General features: G+C 46.3%; 1 protein-coding gene across 1 annotated transcript; it reads left to right on the top strand.

The window, feature by feature from the left end:
* The first annotated feature begins 1,392 nt into the window (after positions 1–1,392).
* Positions 1,393–2,325, top strand: LOC115641852 (olfactory receptor 52B2-like). The gene has a single exon (XM_030545221.1). It carries the CDS (start codon positions 1,393–1,395, stop codon positions 2,323–2,325), a length of 933 nt encoding a protein of 310 aa, XP_030401081.1.
* Positions 2,326–18,285: the final 15,960 nt, after the last annotated feature.

Consider the following 18,285-nt stretch of genomic DNA (forward strand, 5'->3'; position numbering starts at 1 on the left):
CTCCTGTGACTGCGCTGAGGTTGGGTGCTGGGAAGAGGTCACCGGGTTACCCTGATCCACTCTCACGGACGTCACTGGGGGTCTTGCTGTTGAACTCAGTGGGCTCTGGACTGGGACGTTCTTGGTTATGTGACTGTTCAGAGTAAACCTCATTGGAAACCCCCTCAGGCCCTATAACATTCCCCAGGCCTTCACTCAGGCAACACTTCCATGAAAATCAATATGGACCCCAGGACTGGGTCCATTCCATTTGGCAGAAATTAGCTGGCTTCAAGCAGCATAGCCGTTAATGTACAAACTGTATAATCCAGGAGCAACCGATTATAAGGGCAGCTTTGATACTGATTGTGACGGGTTCCCCCCAGAGTACCATCTGGAACTGGGGTACCCCTGAAACCGCTGACCCCCCCAGCCTGGGCTCCCTCTCACCCTGTACTGCTCTGACAAGCTGCAAAGCCCTCCTGCCTGCTCTTTCACCAGCATTCACACAGGTAGAGACACACCCAGCTGCAACTGGACACAGACTCTTTAACCACCAGCTTTCCAGGCTAGGACCCCAGAGCAGTACCAGCCTGCCCTGGTCAAATCTGGGCAGTGTGTGTGTTTAATACCCGATAGGCCTCTCCCTCCATATGAAGAGAACCATGCACACTTGGGTTAGCTAAGCTGAGATTTTCCCCAAGCACTCCAGTCAAAGCTCACTGCTTTACATTACAACATAACAAGTTTTTTAACTACAAAAATAGATTTTAAGATTTTATATGAAGCTTAGGTTGCATTTTTGTTTATTTGCTAGGAAAGCTGCTTTGATCTGCTTGGTATCACTAAAAATCTATTTTGGTATTTAATAAACTTGTTTTGGCTTTATCTACACTAGTGGGTTGGAATGAAGTGCCTGGGGAAATCATAGCTCGACTGGCAGAGGCTGTTGTATATTCCTTTCCACATTCAGGGAGGGGGCGAATTCTATGAGCTTACGCTGTACAGTTCTCAGTGCAGGGTGAGACTGTAACATTTTGGGTTTACACTCCAGTGGGGGTACGAATCTGGGAAGCTGGTGGTTAATTTGGCTGCAGCCTCTCTCTTGTTGGTTCATGCAGTGGCTGGTTAGAGCCTGCGTGTAACTGCAGCAGGGTGTGTCCCTGCGTGTGTGGATGCTGGTGTAAGATGGGGAGCAGGTCTGCAGCTTGTCACAGCAGCACAGTGTGAGGGGTGCACAGACTGGGGGGTCAGAGGGCTCAATGAAACCCCAGTTCCATGTGCCCCCCCGGGTGAACCCATCACACTGTAACAAATGCAGTCCAGTCCTAGCCGACACTCACCTTCTCACTGATTGTCTCTTTTGCTGTTAGTTCCTGGAAATTGAATCGAAGATCCAAGTGATGGTGCATGATGCCAGCTGACAATCACACCTTTTTTGCCCCCGTGACCTACATCCTGGCTGGCATCCCAGGTATGGAGGAGTCTCATGTCTGGATCTCCATTCCCTTCTGTCTGATGTACATTGTGACACTTATTGGGAACTCTCTCCTACTATTCATCATACTAACAGAACAAAGCCTCCATGAGCCCATGTATCTATTCGTGTCCATGCTGGCCGCTGCTGATCTGCTGTTATCTATCACAGCAGTGCCCAAGATGCTGGCTGTATTCTGGTTTGGAGCAGGGGAAATTTCTTTTGCTGCCTGCCTGACGCAGATGTTCTTCATCCATGTCAGTTTTCTGGCCGAGTCGGCCATCCTGCTGGCCATGGCGTTTGATCGGTACGTTGCCATCTGCGACCCCCTGAGATACACCATGATACTAACCAAGTCTGTGACCGGGAAGATGGGACTGGCAGTTGTCACAAGAAGTTTCTGTTTCATTTTCCCTCTCATCTTTCTCGTGAAGCAGCTGAAGTTCTGCAGAACCAACCCCATGCCTAACACCTATTGTGACTACGTGGACATAGCCCGGCTGGCCTGCGATGACAACACAGTCAATTTCTGGTATGGTACAGTTGTGGCTATTTCAGTAATTGGCTTGGATGCCATGCTCATTGCTGTATCTTATGGGCTGATCCTCAGGGCCGTTTTCCAGCTCCCCTCCAAGGACGCCCGGCTCAAGGCTCTCCGCACCTGCGGCTCTCACCTCTGTGTCATACTGATGTTCTACACACCAGTCTTTTTACCCATTTTTGCACATCGATTTGGGCAAATCGTCCCAGGTTATATTCTTATCCTACTTGCCAACCTCTATGTGCTCATTCCCCCCATGTTAAACCCCATCGTTTATGGGGTGACCAGAAAAGAGATCCTGAAACTGGTGATCTATGTGTTTCATTGATGGTGCAGGAGAAGCTCCCTGCTGAGCTAAAGCAGGACACAGAAAATGCTTTGAGATTTCGAAATTACACCCAAGTTTTCATTGGACCTGTAGGGATATTTTTATTATGTACTTCCACTGCGTAAGGTCGAAAGCTGGTCTCTCTCATCAACAGAATTTGGATCCAATGAAAGCTATTTCCTCCCCCAGTTTGTCTCTCTAATATCCTGGGACACACATGGCTGCAACAGCACAGCGCCCTGCCAGAGAAAACAGCCAGACTGAGTGATCTTATTCTAAGTTGAAGGGAAACAACAAAACAAGAAAGCACAAAAGTAAAATTACTTTATGAGAACGAGAGCATGGTTTGTGCTCCTCTGTGACAATGGCCAAGGAAAGCAGCAGCGAAGGGGGATGTGCCATACAGCCATGGGAAGTGCACTGTGCAGCACATGGGGAGATGGGAGCTCCAGCGTTCGTTCTGCCACTGACCTACTGTGTCAACTTGGGAGAGTTTCTTTCCTCCTCAATATCCTCACTGGCAAATGAGCACACTTTGGGGCCAGCAGGGAAATCAGGAGCAAGTCTCCTCAGGGAGACAGGGCAGGGTTTTCATGGTCCTCCTCTGCACAGCCCAGAACCTGAGCAGGGGTGGCTTTGACTGTGTCATCATGAGACTCCTTATCCTGGAAATCCACCCTATGAGGACATGGCTTGGGCAGGAAACACCCCCCTACACCATCCCATGGCAAACATGGTGATTCAGTGTTGAAGCAAGCCCTAAAATTTTAACTCGTCACTCCTGTTTTCAGCCCAATAATTTGTGTTTACACTCCAATGCGGAGTATGAATCTGTTTGGCTAAGGCACCCCCCACAAAGATATGAGAACTCCTGAATCCTTCTCAGGGTCACAGCTTTGCCAGCCTCAGTCCCCCATTCTGTAGCCAAGGCCTGCATCCCACAGACCTTGCATTTGCCTGCCTTAGGCCTGGTCTACACTACACGTTTAAACCGATTTTAGCAGCATTAAACCGATTTAACGCTGTACCCGTCCACACTACGAGGCCTTTTTTATCCATATAAAGGGACCTTTACATCGGTTTCTGTACTCCTCCCCGACGAGAGGAGTAGCGCGAAAATTGGTATTACCATATCGGATTAGGGTTAGTGTGGCCGCAAATTGACGGTATTGGCCTCCAGGCGGTATCCCATGGTGCACCACTGTGACCGCTCTGGACAGCAGTCTGAACTTGGATGCACTGGCCAGGTATACAGGAAAAGCCCCGCAAACTTTTGAATTTCATTTCCTGTTTGGCCAGCGTGGAGCTGTGATCAGCACAGGTGACCACGCAGAGCTCATCAGCACGGATAACAATGCAGTCTCCTGAGAATTGAAAAAGAGCTCCAGCATGCACCGTGTGGGAGATTGGATCTGATTGCTAAATGGGGAGAGGATTCAGTGCTAACAGAACTCTGTTCCAAAAGACAAAATGAAAAAATAGTTGAAAAAATTTCCAAGGCCATGATGGCCAAAGGCCTCACCAGGGACTCAGCGCAGTGCAGAGTGAAAGTTAAGGAGCTCAGACAAGCCTACCAGAAAACCAAAGCAGCAAATGGAAGGTCCGGGTCAGGGCCGAAAACATGCTGCTTCTACGCTGAGCTGTATGCAATTTTAGGGGGCTGCGCCACCACTACCCCCCCCCCCCGTCAGTGGATTCCAAGGTGGGGGTTGTAATCTCAACCATGGCTGAGGATTCTGCGGAGGGGGAAGATGAGGAGGAGGAGGAGGAAGAGGAGGACGACCTTGCAGCGAGCACACAGCACTCTGTTAGCCCCAACAGCCAGGAGCTTTTTGTGACTCAGACATATTACTCTCCCAGCCCTCCCAAGCCAGTAGCCCAGACAGTGAAGCCATGGAAGCAACCTCTGGTGAGTGTACCTTTGTAAATATAAAACATGGTTTACAAGCAAGCATTTTTTAATGATTGATTTGCCATGAGGACTTGGGATGTATTCGCGGCCAGTAAAGTTACTGGAAAAGTTTGTTAACATATCTGGGGATGAAGTGGAAATCTTCCAGGGACATCTCCATGAAGCGCTCCTGGAGGTACTCCAAAAGCCTTTGCAGAAGGTTTCTGGGCAAGGCAGCCATGTTCCATTCACCATGGTAAGACACTTTACCACGCCATGCATGTAGCAAGTAATCGGGTATCATTGCATGACAAAGCATAGCTGAGTATGGTCCCAGTGATTGCTGGCATTCAAGAAACATCCGTTCTTTATCTCGCTCTGTTATCCTCAGCAGAGTGATATCGTTCATGGTAACCTGGTTGAAATTCAGGAATTTAAATAAGGGGACAGAGATGGCAATTTTCCTACTGGGTTGTTGCTTAAAAGAAATCCTTCCTTGCACATAGCCAAGCGGGGGGAGGGGAGGAAGGATAGCGCTAAACTTTTTTGCATTTGGCTAGCAGGAATCATCCCAGCTACCAGGCATGCGGTGGGGGGGCGAAAAGGGGGGTGATTAGCAGTGATCTTCCATGATACCAGCCAAGCGGTGGGGGGAGGGGTAAAGCAATCATCCTAAAGAATTGGAGGGGGGGGTTGGCTTCTGCTGCTGCATGTTAACAGGAAGAAGCATCAGAGGGCACTGTGTATATGAAGCCTGGAGAAGCCGAAAGACAATGGCTTACCATGGCCGCATGCAAGCTGAATTGTGATGCCCGGACCTGTGTCTGTGAGATCTGTAACACCAGAGCCTCAGGTACTCAATATTAAGATGCAAAATGCGACCTTGTAGTGAAATCACATGTGCTATGTAAGGTGAATAGTGTTGTTCACTGTGAAAGAGTTTAACCATTGTTCTGTAAAATGTATCTTTTTAAATACTTCTCTCCCTTTTTTCCCTCCCCAATGCAGTTGCACATATTTCAAGCCTCCCTACTCCATCCTGAAGGCTCTCTCAGATAAGGCGGAGGAAAAAGAAGATGCGAGATGAAATGTTCTCGGAAATCATGGAAGTAACCCGCAATGAAAGAGCTCATCTGGCTGACTGGAAGGACGTGGTAGCAAAGTGCAGGAAAGATGCCAGTGAACGTGAGGACAGGAGGGATCAACGTGAGGATAGGAGGGATGAACGTGAGGATAGGACAGACGCTCGAGATGAGAGGTTGCGGCAGGAAGATCAGAGGTGTAGGCAGGAAGACCAGCAGTGGTGGGATGCAATGCTGGAGCTGCTGCGTGATCAAACTGATATCCTCCGACATCTGGTGGATCTTCAGGAAGAGCAGCAGGGTCAGAGAGTGCCGCTGCAGCCCCTGTGTAACCACCCTCAGCACTCACCATGATCCATATCTTCCTCACCCAGATGTGTAAGAACGCGTGGGGAAGGCTTCGTGCACCTGCCCACTCCACCCCAGTGGACAGTCCAACCAAAAGGCTGTCATAACATTGAAATGTATTTAATGGCCTTTTCCTTCCCTACTATCCTCCTCCCAAACCACACACAGGATACCTTGTCAGTTCTCTGCCTCTTTTTATACATGATTTTTAAACGATAGAGACTTTATTTCCTTAAGCAAGTTGTAATGGAAGGGGGAGGGTGGGTTGCTTACAGGGAATGACTTTTAATAAAGAATACATGATTTTTAAACGATAGTGACTTTATTTCCTTAAGCAAGCTGTAATCGAAGGGGGAGGGTGGGTTGCTTACAGGGAAGGAGTCAATAAAGGAGGGGCGTTCATGAAGGGGAAACAAACACAGCAGTCACATCGTACCCTGGCCCGTGATGAAACTCATTTTCAAAGCTTCTGTGATGCGCACCGCTTCCTGGTGTGCTCTTCTAATCGCCTTGGTGTCTGGCTGTGCGTAATCAGCGGCCAGGTGATTTGCCTCAGCCTCCCACCCCGCCATAAAGGCCTCCCCCTTACTCTCACAGAGATTGCGGAGCACACAGCAAGCAGCAATAACAAAGGGGACATTGGTTTGGCTGAGGTCTGAGCTAGTCAGTAATGTGCGCCAGCGCGCCTTTAAACGGCCAAATGCACATTCTACCACCATTCTGCACTTGCTCAGCCTGTAGTTGAACAGCTCCTGACCACTGTCCAGGCTGCCTGTGTATGGCTTCATGAGCCATGGCATCAAGGGGTAGGCTGGGTCCCCCAGGATAACTATAGGCATTTCAACATCCCCAAATGTTATTTTCTGGTCTGGGAAGTAATTCCCTTGCTGGAGCCGTTTAAACAGAGTAGTGTTCCTGAAGATGCGAGCGTCATGAACCCTTCCTGGCCATCCCACGTGGATGTTGGTGAAACGTCCCTTGTGATCCACCAGTGCTTGCAGCACCATTGAAAAATACCCCTTGCGGTTTATGTACTGGGTGCCCTGGTGCTCCGGTGCCAAGATAGGGATATGGGTTCCATCTATCTCCCCCCCACAGTTAGGGAATCCCCTTGCAGCAAAGCCATCCACTATGACCTGCACATTTCCCAGAGTCACAACCTTTCGTAGCAGCAGCTTAACGATTGCTTTGGCTACTTGCATAACAGCAGCCCCCACAGTAGATTTTCCCACTCCAAATTGATTCCCGACTGACCAGTAGCTCTCTGGCATTGCAAGCTTCCAGAGGGCTATTGCCACTTGCTTCTCCACTGTGAGGGCTGCTCTCAGCTTAGTATTATGGCATTTCAGGGCAGGAGAAAGCAAGTCACAAAGTTCCATGAAAGTGCCCTTACGCATGCGAAAGTTTTGCAGCCACTGGGAATCGTCCCACACCTGCAAAACTATGCGGTCCCACTAGTCTGTGCTTGTTTCCCGGGCCCAAAATCGGCGTTCAATGACTAGAACCTGCCCATTACCAGCAGGATCTCCAAAGTGCAGGGGCCCGCCGTTTGAGATAATTCTGTGTCCATGTCCTCATCACTCTCGTTGCCGCGCTGCCGTAGCCGCCGCCTCCTCCTCGCCTGGCTTTGCAGGTCCCGGTTCAGCATAGACTCACGAGAATGTGCGAGGTGTTTACAATGTCCACGATTGCGTTATTGATCTGAACAGGGTCCATGCTTTCTGTGCTATGGCGTTTGCACAGGTCACCCAGGAAAAAAGGCGCAAAATGGTTGCCAGCTGCTTTCACGAAAGGGAGAGATGAGGCTGTACCCAGAACCACCCGCGACAATGAATTTTGCCCCATCAGGCACTGGGCTCTCAACCCAGAATTCCAAGGGGCGGGGGAGACTGCAGGGACTATGGGATAGCTATGGGATAGCTACCCACAGTGCAATGCTCCAGAAATCGACGCTAGCCTCGGACCATGGATGCACACCGTCGAACTAATGTGCTTAGTGTGGCCGCGTGCACTCGACTTTATACAATCTGTTTTATAAAACCGGTTTATGTAAAATCGGAATAATCCTGTAGTGTAGACGTACCCTTAGGGAACATTTTGTGTGGATGGGCCTGGCTTCCCCAGTCTAATCTCACGCTCTTCCCAACACAGGTGGCTTTGTGGGGCTGACCGAGTGGGAGAGAGGTCAGGGAGTGCTGTGGCCTGGTGCACTGGGTGAGGGACTTATTTGTACATGCTCTCTGGTGCACCAACCATGAGAGACAGAGAAAGGAAAATCTTGTGTGTGTGATTAGTTGTGTCTTACCCCCTGCTAGTGGAATGTTTTGCCACTGAGGGTAATGTGATGAGTCTTGTGTAACCATCTGCTAGTGCTACAAAAATGCTGCAGGATATTGTTTCTGCTTTTATTCCCATCTTCCATTCCTGGAGCGTTGGAGTAGAAATGTCTCATAGGAACATAAAAACAGCATAAACTGGGTCAGACAAATGGTCCATCTAGCCCAGTTTCTTGTCTTCTGACAGTGACAAATGCCAGGTGCTTCAAGGGAGTGAGCAGAACAGGGCAACCATTGTGTGATCCATCTCTCTGTCTTCCCATCCAGGCTTCTGGTGGGCAGAGGTTTTGGGACACCAGCAGCATGGGCTTGCATTCCTGACCAGCGTGGCTAATAGCCATTGATGGACCTGTCCCCCATCAACTTATCTAAGTCTTTTTCAATCCTTTCCCATCATAACATCCCCTGGCAGTGAGTTCCATAGGTTAGCTCTATGTTCCATAAAAAAATACATTCTCTTTTTGTATTAAGCCTGCTGCTCTGGTTTTTGCATTGTGTGAAAAAGTAAATAACATTTCTCTATTCACCTTCTCCGCACCAGTCATGATTTTATAGATCTCTGTCATGTCCTCCCTTAGAGGTCTCTTTTCTAAGCTCAGTGGTTCAAGTCTTTTTAGTCTCTCTTCATATGAAAGCCATTCTCTACCTTTAATTGTCTTTGTTGCCCTTCTCTGACCCTTTTATTGATGTATTTTATTGATCCTGCAGCAGAAGCTTCCTGCTGAGCTAAAGTAGGCTACAGAAAATGCTTTGGGACTTGGAAATTATAGCCAGGTTTTCATTGAACTCTAGGGGTGTTTTAACTATGTACTTCCACTACGTAAGCTTGAGAACTGGTCTCTCTCGCCAACATAATTTGGGTCCAATGAAAACTATTTCCTCCTCACCTTGTCTCTCTTATATCCTGGCACACACATGGCTAAAACAACACCGCTCACTTCCACAAAAAGCAGCCAGACTGAATGAGTCTCTGTTCTAAGGTGTTGGGAAAACAACAAAACAAGAAAGCACAAATGTAAAATCACCCTATGAGACAGCACGGTGTGTGCATCTCTTCGGTGACAAGCTGCATCTGAGCTGCACTCTTCATGGCAATGGAAAGCAGCAGCCAAGGGCGACATGTCATACACCAATGGGAAGTGCATTGGACTGCACATAGGGAGATGGGGGTTCTAGTCTTCCTTCTGCCTCCAACCTGCTGCGTCACCTTGGGAGAGTTTCTTTGCTCCTTAATTTCTTCTGTGGCAAAGAGCACACTTTGGGGCCAGCAGGGAAGTCAGGAGCAAGTCTCCTCAGGGAGACAGCGCAGGGATTTCATGGCCCTCATCCGCACATCCTAGAACCCGAGTGGGGAGGCTTTCACTGTGCCATCATGGGTTTCCCCGACTTGGAGATCCACCCCATGAGGAGATGACTAAGGCAACACAGATCCTCACATACTACCTCACAGCAAACATGTTTAAGGCCAGAAGGAACCACAGTCTGACTTCCTGTATAAAACAGGCCCCAGAATTACATCCAGTCACCAAAGTATTGAACCCAATAACATGATTTTTGTTACAGCACCTTCCACAAAGAGATGCAAACTCCTAAATCCCTCTCAGGGTAACCGTTTTCTATCTACCTTATAGTCCATTCATCCAGTCCATATTTCTTTAACTTGCTGGCAAGAATACTGTGGGAGACTGTATCAAAAGCTTTGCTAAAGTCAAGATATATCACATCTAGCACTTTCCCTATATCCACAGAGCCAGTTATCTCATCATAGAAGGCCATCAGGTTGGTCAGGCATGACTTCCCCTTGGTGAATCCATGTTGACTGTTCCTGACCACCTTCCTCTCCTCCAAGTGCTTCAAAATGAATTCCTTGAGGACCTGTTTCAGGATTTTGCTGTGGACTGAAGTGAGGCTGACTGGTCTATAGTTCCCCGGGTTTTCTTCCTTCTCTTTTTTAAATATGGGCACTATATTTGCGTTTTTCCAATCTTCCGGGACCTATCCCGATCACCACAAATTTTCATAGATAATGGCCAATGGCTCTGCGATCGCATCAGCCAACTCTCTCAGCACGCTTGGATGCATTAGTTCTGGATCCATGGATTTGTGCATGACCAGCTTTTCCAAATAGTCCTTAATCTGTTCTTTCACCCCTGGGGGCTGCTCACCTCCTCCCCACACTGTGTTGCCTAGTGCAACCGTCGGGGAGCTTTTGAGTACTTCAGATTTTTCCACATCCTCTATCACTATTTTGCCTCTGCAACTCACTAAGAGATACCCAACTGTCTTGGCCAATAGCCATTGATGGATCATTTCTCCATGGACTGATCTATTTTTTTCCCCCCAGTTCTACATGTGTTTAGTTCCTTTTTCAAAGCAGTTGTACTTTTGGCCATCACTACATTCCCCTTGCAATGAGTTCCACAGGTTACATTTGTGTTGCTTGAAAAAATATGTCCTCTTGTTTGTATTGAATCTGCTGCCTATTAATTTCATTGGGTAACCTCAGGTTTTTGTATATTGTGAGAAAGTAAATAACATTTCTCTATTCACTTTGTCCACACCAGACATGATTTTATAGACCTCTGTCATATCCCTCCTTAGAGGTCTTTTTTCTAAGCTGAACAGCCCAAGTCTTTTTAGTCAAGGTGAAAGAGGATTTTGTGGGGAAGTCAGAGGGCCCTGCACCCCGACTCCATAGTCAGCCGTGACTCTCAGCCAGCGTGTAAAACAGAAGGTTTATTTTTTGAAGGAAGAGAATGTCCAACAGAACTTGTTAGCAAAAAATCTTTGACTTGTAGTAAATTCATCTTTGGGGGGACTGGGAAGGACATCCTGGACTTCCATCTCTCCGAGTCCCCCATAGCAGACTGCTCAGCTTCCAGTGACCCGACATCTGACATGCCCATTACTCCTCCTCCTGATCTGTATCTCCCTTCCCAGGCAAAGTGTCACCTGGTTGCATCCCTATCCTGAGTCTCATGTGACGAAGGGCACCGGCCATCATTTACATACAGAGAACTGGAGCCACCTTACATGACCTCGAGGGCGTCAGCCATAGTCACACACCAGGATTCCCACCACTTAGGCATTGTGCAGCACACACAAGGAAACTGAGGCACACAGAGTATTCAAACCGTAAGACTCGAATAGGCTCACATATAACATAATAGCTTTCTAACAGGCATGTGCTGGTGCCTAAGGGCCTTGTAGCCTGATGTTCAAGACCTGTGGTCCCTGACACACAGGCAATAATGCAGACAGAGTCAAACAGGCCCATGGCAGCCTTTTCTCCTGGCCCCCTTTACTGTTGCTGCCAAACAAGTCTAGACTGAGAAGACAAATTCTCTGACTCTGCCTCTCAATGACACAAGCAATCAGGACAGTCGACCTGACCTGAAACACCAAGGGGACATTACCCCGTGATAATCCTAGACGTGTAGGGCTGGAAGGGACCTCATGGGTCATCTAGTTCAGTCCCCTACACTCCAGGCAAACATTTTCCTAACTGGCTGCTGATTTAAAGGGTTTCAGGTTTTGACGTCAGGGCACAGGAATGAGGGGGGCAAGGGCCGTGGCCCCATCACTTACAGAGGTTGGAGGGTTAAGTGATATAAACCCAGTAAGACTGGGCAACACCTGGATTAAGCAGTTTTTATCACCGTAGTGGATACTGCAGTTCATAGAACACAGATTTCACCATTGAAACTTGGGCCAATCCCCTTTGTTGGAGTCTTCAGGGTTCTGAGTGTCTTTGTTGCTTTCAGCATAGGTGGGGGCAGAAGAAAGTCCAAGTGTGGGATCTCTTTGTTCTGTTTCATACCCTCAGTCCCATGTGCTAGGAGAACACAAGTCCAGGCATGTCTAGGGGCATTGCTGAGTCTCCAGGCAAGGTTGAGCAGTTCCCCTTGTGTGGCCTGATGCACATGAGACATTGAACTGTAGCTCCCTTGCTGGACAATGGCTGTTGATGGGATATTTCACATCCTGCCTGGATGCCGGTTACTTTCCTTGCTGTTGACTCCAGGAAGCTAATATCTGGCTGATTCCTCACCTTACAGCACGTTTTAGTGCCAGCCATAAAACACAAGTCTCATAATTTCATATACGCTAATAACATCCATATTTAGAGAGAATAGTGACTTTTAGCTGATCATAATCTTTCCTCTGACACCTCGTATGGCATGCTTTATATGCAATATCACAATTATATACAGATGAGGAATATGGGAGTTACAAGACGCTTATAGTATGTCACATTCAGTTTTGCAGTAAATCACCACCACTTCATTACACATAGTGCTTGTGAGCACTAATAATAAAACAAAAGTCAGCTTAGTTAAGCAAAAAGGAGAGTTAACTAGAAATGAGAGAGAGGTGGAAACAAATGGATACAATATGAAATCACAAAATGAGAACTTGGGTCAGTGGCGTATTATTGCCTGGGTCAACAAGGCCTAGGCCTAAGGTGGCAAAATGCTATACAGAAGAAAGAAAGAGAAAATGAAATGATAGCAAAAATGCAGAAAATGGATTCCTTTGTTGTATCAGTAAGTGCCAACAGTGAGACAGAAAAAAAAGTTGAAAGCAGTAGTGAAGTAAAAAGTGAAAATATTGGTGTTGATATTGAAAATATTGATATGTATAAAGTACATATTAAAACTAATGAAGAAATTCCGGCTGTGGTCAGTGTTGAAGAAAATGTTCCAAATACTAGAGTATCAGAAACTGCCAAGAATCATGTTGCTTTGGATATCTTTGACAATACTGCAGAGATTTGTGAATCACATCAATCAGAAATTCAGTCTGACATTGGAATATCTACCATAAGTGTCGACCCGGCCCAATGGATATTGAATGATGCTACAATTGAGTATTTATCAACACATGGTACTAAACAAAATATCGATAATGCTTTTATTAACTCAAAAAGACAATATACAGATAAAATGCGTGTTCTAACCAAAAATGTGTTTGAATGACATCTTTTAAATGGTGAAGTAAAGCCATGGCAATATCTTGTTTATTCGGAGAGCAAAGGAGCCGTGTTTTGCGCCCCATGTTGATTATTTGGAGGGATCTCTAGTTTGGCGAAGAGTGGATACCACGACTAGAAAAACATATCAGCTTGACTACGTGAACAAGAAAATTTGACTGAACATAAAGCGGGTGTACTGACAATGGTGAGGAGAGGCAAGATATCTGGAAGAATTGATATGAATTTAAAGTTTCAAATGGAAGAAGACATTATACATTGGAGAAATGTGTTGAAGAGGATTGTATCAGTGGTAAAGAAACTTTCAAGCAGAGGACTTGCATTTAGAGGTAAGGTGGAAAAATTTGTATCACCTTATAATGGCAATTACATGATGGCCCTTGAGCTTGTCGCAGAATTCTACCCGTTTTTAGCAAGTCACATTGCACGTTATGGAAATGAAGGTCGAGATAACTTCTCTTATCTTTCATCCTATACATGTAATGAATTTATAACACTGATGGCTTCAAATGTGATCTCAAATATTATTAAAGAAGTAAAAGAAGCCCAATATTTCTCAAGAAGCGTTGACTCAACTCCTGATATATCTCATGTTGATCAATTGGCTTTTATACTGAGATATGTAAACGATGACAGCATACCAGCAGAGAGGTTTCTTTGTGTTTTACCAAATACTGGCCACAACTCAGAACAGTTAGCTGATGCTGTACTTCCAACTTTGAATTGTTATGGATTAGATATTGCAAACTACTATGGCCTGTCATACGACAATGTCACTAACATGTCCGGTGTCTATAGCGGGTTGCAAGCAAGAATTAAGATTATAAATCCTTATGCTGTGTATGTGCCTTGCTCTGCGCATTCTTTAAATCTGGTTAGAGTATGTGCAGCAGATAGTTGTCAAGAAGCATGTTCATTTTTCTCAACTGTCCAACATCTTTATTCATTTTTTTCTGCCTCTACTCACCAGTGGGAGATTTTACTCTCTAATTTGAAGCCAGCCAGTAAAGTAATAAAAAGACTTTCTGAGACTCGCTGGTCATCTCAAGTGGAAGATTGTCATAATTTGAGTGAAAACTGGAATGCTATAACTAAAGCTTTAGATACAATAAAGGAAGATGCTACTGAGAAACCTGTTACATGAAATGAAGCTGCAGGCCTGCAGCGAAAACTTGATCGACTTGAGGCAGCTTTTCTGGCTGTATTTTGGAGCTTACTCTTGGAAAGATTTCATATAACTAGCCAAAAACTGCAAAATGTTTGTACTGATATACAGACAGTTGTAGAACTCTACAACTCACTAATAGGATACATTAACTCTATACGGGACTTGTTTGATATGTACGAAGAGAAAGCCAAAAAAAAAAGACCTGAAGTTGAAGACTATGAACTTGACACAAAGTGACAAAGAAAGCATAAAGTGCAAGTTGAGGAGACACGCAAAGTTGAAGTGGAAATGTGTGGTAGAGATATATTTAAAGTAGATACCTTTTGAACAATACTAGATCTTGCATGTTCTGAACTGAAATGCAGAAGTAATGTGTATCAAGAAATTTATGGCAGATTTCAGTTTCTCTCTAACATTACCAATAGTTCAACAGCAGATATAACAGTTCATGCTAAAAACTTACAGCTATGCTACCAAGGCGATTTAGAAGAATCACTCATGAATGAGTGTTTACATTTTTGATCATATTTGGAAGGTTTTGAAATTCCTGAAAATGAAAAGAAGTCAATTCTAAGATATTGCAGCCTTCTTATAAATCGAAACATTCCTTCAGTATATTCAAATCTTGAGATTGCCTTCCGAATGTTCGTTTGCACACCTGCTAAAAACTGTTCAGCAGAGCGATCATTTTTGGCATTCAAAACGGTGAAAAACTATTTGAGGGCTAATCTCAGTGAAGAAAAATTAAACTCTCCTTCTCTCTTGACAATTGAAAAGGATTTAACAACTTCTCTGGATTATACAGTATTAATTAATAAGTTTGCCACTCAAAGATGTAGACACCAAAATCACACTATACAGACTAAAACTAAAAAAAACTAAAACAAGTTCATATGGGGCCAGCTTTCGGGGGCAGCGATTATTTAAAGGCCTAAGGGCAGCAAAATCATTAATCCGCCACTGACTTAGGTCAATAGTTCTCTTTCATAGAATCATAAAATTGTAAAATATTAGGATTGGAAGAGATCTCCGGAGGTATCTAGTCCAATCCCCTGCTCAAAGCAGGACCAACATCAACAAAATCATCCCAGCCAGGGCTTTGTCAAGCGAGGCCTTAAAAACCTCTAAGGATGGAGATTCCACCACCTCCAATTTGTCCAGGTCACTCTGGACCCTATCCCTACCCTCCAGCACATCTACCTCTCTCCCTCAGTTTAGTGTCATCTGTAAACTTGCTGAGGTGCAATTCATCCCACCATCCAGATCATTAATGAAGATGTTGAACAAAACCAGCCCCAGGACAGACTGTATCAAAAGCTTTGCCTAAGCTAAGATACATCACGTCACCGCCTTCCCCATATCCACAGAGCCAGTTATCTCAGCATCGAAGACAATCAGGTTGGTCAGGCATGACTTGCCCTTGCTGAATCCATGCTGACTATTCCTGATCACCTTCCTCTCCTCCAAGTGCTTCAAAATGGATTCTTTGAGGACCTGCTCCATGATTTTTCCAGGGACTGAGGGAGGCTGACCTGTCTGTAGTTCCCTGGATTCTCCTTCTTCCCTTTTTTAAAGATGGGCACTATGTTTGCTTTTTTCCAATCGTCCTGGACCTCCCCCGACTGAGGTTTGTACCTCAGTGAACTGGAAGTTCACAATCTGTTTAATTTTCCCATTTTTACAGTAACTTCTGGTTGGGGCTGGGGGGCCCCTCTGGGTCGGGAAGAAGGAGGCAGGTAAAGAGTTAGTTACAGACTCTGTTACACGCCAACTCTAGGTTTGTTGCCTCTCGCTCTCAGTGTACATCACCGAAGGACAAGAGAAAAGGATCCTTCCTTTCTCTCCTGGCCAGTCCTGTAACCCCAGGGTAAAGTATCTGCATGGCAGGGAGATGAAGACCCTGGATGACATCGATACAGGCTGTGAATATGGGATGTGACTCAGGAGATCTGCATTCTATCCCAGCGCTCTGCCACCACCCTGCTGGAGAACCTTGGGCCAATCACTTTGCCTCCCTGTAACTCAGTTTCCTCTTCTGTAAAATGGGAATAATGACACTGACATCCTTAATAGACTGCTTTGAGATCCACTGATGAACAGCTGAATATTATTATTTAACTTTGTTTCCAGTGGGGCCCAAAGGCCTGTGCCAGGCACCTCCCAAACTGAGACGTGATCCCTGTACTGAGGAGCTTACAGACTAGACATCACACCAAGGCCAAGGAGAATCTGACCAGGGGAACTGACCCATTGGTGGTTTCATATCCCCATTATTCACTGATTTACTAATTCCAAGGACAGAAGGCAACATTATGCTCATGCAGTCTGATCCCCTGCATCTCACAGGCTGGAGACCTGCCCACAAATAATTCCCAGAGACAAAATTCTAGAAAAACATCCCATCTTGACTGAACAATGGTCAGTGATAGAGAATCCACCACAACCCTAATAAATTGTCCCAATGGTTATATCCTCTTGCTGTTAGAAATCTCCACTTTATTCCCAGTCTGAATGTGTCTAGCTTCCACTTCCAACATTGGATTGAAGAGCTGATTCTTATATGTGTGTGTCCTGTGTTGGTACTTACACACTGTCATTAGACTTAACTTTCTCTTTGTTAAACTGAACTGACTGGGCTCTTTGAGCCCATCACTATCAGGCAGGGTTTCTCTTCCTTTAATCATTCCCATGACTCTTCTCTGAGCCCTCTCTGATGGATCAGCAACTTTCCTGGGTCTGTCCGTTTCGGGGAGCAGGGGGGTAGGGCTGCCAATGACATTACTGCTCACAAAGATGTCATCGATGATGTCACAGTCGGCCCAGCTGTCAGGCAGTGCGGTGAACTGCTGGAGAAGCAGGAGGGCAGGAGGGAGCTGGTGCCCTGGCAGTGAAGAGGTGGGGTCTGGTATACATGACTGGGGCCTGGATTCTGGAATTAGGAAGGGCTGAGGGAGGTCGGTTCCCTTCTCCTGCTTCCTCCACCCATAGATCTGTGATCACAGCAGCAGGAACAAGACAAAGAATTTCACCACAGTGAAGCAAACCAGCCCCCCCCGCTTCCTCTCCGGCTCTCCTGGGCCCTCCCTGAGCCTCCCTAAGCCTGGCTGAGAGCGGAGAGAACACCATCGCCTGCCCAGTCATGACCACCAACTCCCGCATCATCCGAGTCACGGTGAAACCCCCACGATGAAAGAGGAGGTTGTGGGGAAGCCAGAGGGCCCTGCACATCGACTCTGCAGTCAGTTGTCACTTTCAGCCAGTGTGTAAAACAGAAGGTTTATTTATCAAAGGAACAGAGTGTAGAACAGAGCTTGTTAGCACAGAAATCAGTGATTTTCAGCAAACTCCATCTTGGGGGACCCTGGGCTGGACACCCCGGACTCCCCTCTCTCCAAGTCCCCCACAGCAGACTGCCCAGCTTCCAGAGGCCTGACCTCTGACATGCCTGTTACTCCTCCTCCTCTTGTTTGTCTCACTTCCTGGGCAAAGTGTCACCTGGTTGCATCCCCCTGTGACAGTTTGGATGACAGACACGTCCTTGGGACTGTCACCTGATGAGCTGTAATTACCTCTGAGCCCGTTATCACTGCCAGCTTGGAACTCCAGAACCCTGCCTTGTTGTGCCAGATACGCCAGCCTGCTGCAACACAGGCCTGGGCCAGCCCCTCAACGGTGCAGACTTTAACCAAATACAGTTCAGCAAATTACCTCGCTAGCAACCTGACAACCATTTCCCAATGGGATCCAAACCCCAAATAAATCTGTTTTACTCTGTATAAAACTTACACAGGATAAACTCATACATTTTCCACCCTCTGTAACACTGATAGAGAGATATGCACAGCTGTTTGCTCCCCAAGCCTTGTCACTAAAAGCTGTGTGCTGTAGACAAGCCCTTATTCTCCTAACTCTAGACAGAGAAATAATACCTGCAAACAAATAGGATGATCACACTCAGTAGATGATAAGCTTTGTAATGATACCTTTTTGCATAAAGCATATTCCAGTTACATCATATTTACATTTATAAGCATATATTCAAAAAGCATATGGAGTGCAACATCATACACCCTCTTTGGTCCCAGGTGAGGAAGGGCACCAGCCATCGCTCATGTGCAGGCATCTGGAGCCAGCTCGTCTGG

The sequence above is a fragment of the Gopherus evgoodei genome, unplaced genomic scaffold (assembly GCF_007399415.2).
Source record: "Gopherus evgoodei ecotype Sinaloan lineage unplaced genomic scaffold, rGopEvg1_v1.p scaffold_36_arrow_ctg1, whole genome shotgun sequence".
Lineage (NCBI taxonomy): Eukaryota > Metazoa > Chordata > Testudines > Testudinidae > Gopherus > Gopherus evgoodei.

Coding starts and splice junctions, on each gene's coding strand:
- LOC115641852 (XM_030545221.1), top strand. CDS start 1,393: ATGCCAGCTGACAATCACACCTTTTTTGCCCCCGTGACCTACATCCTG.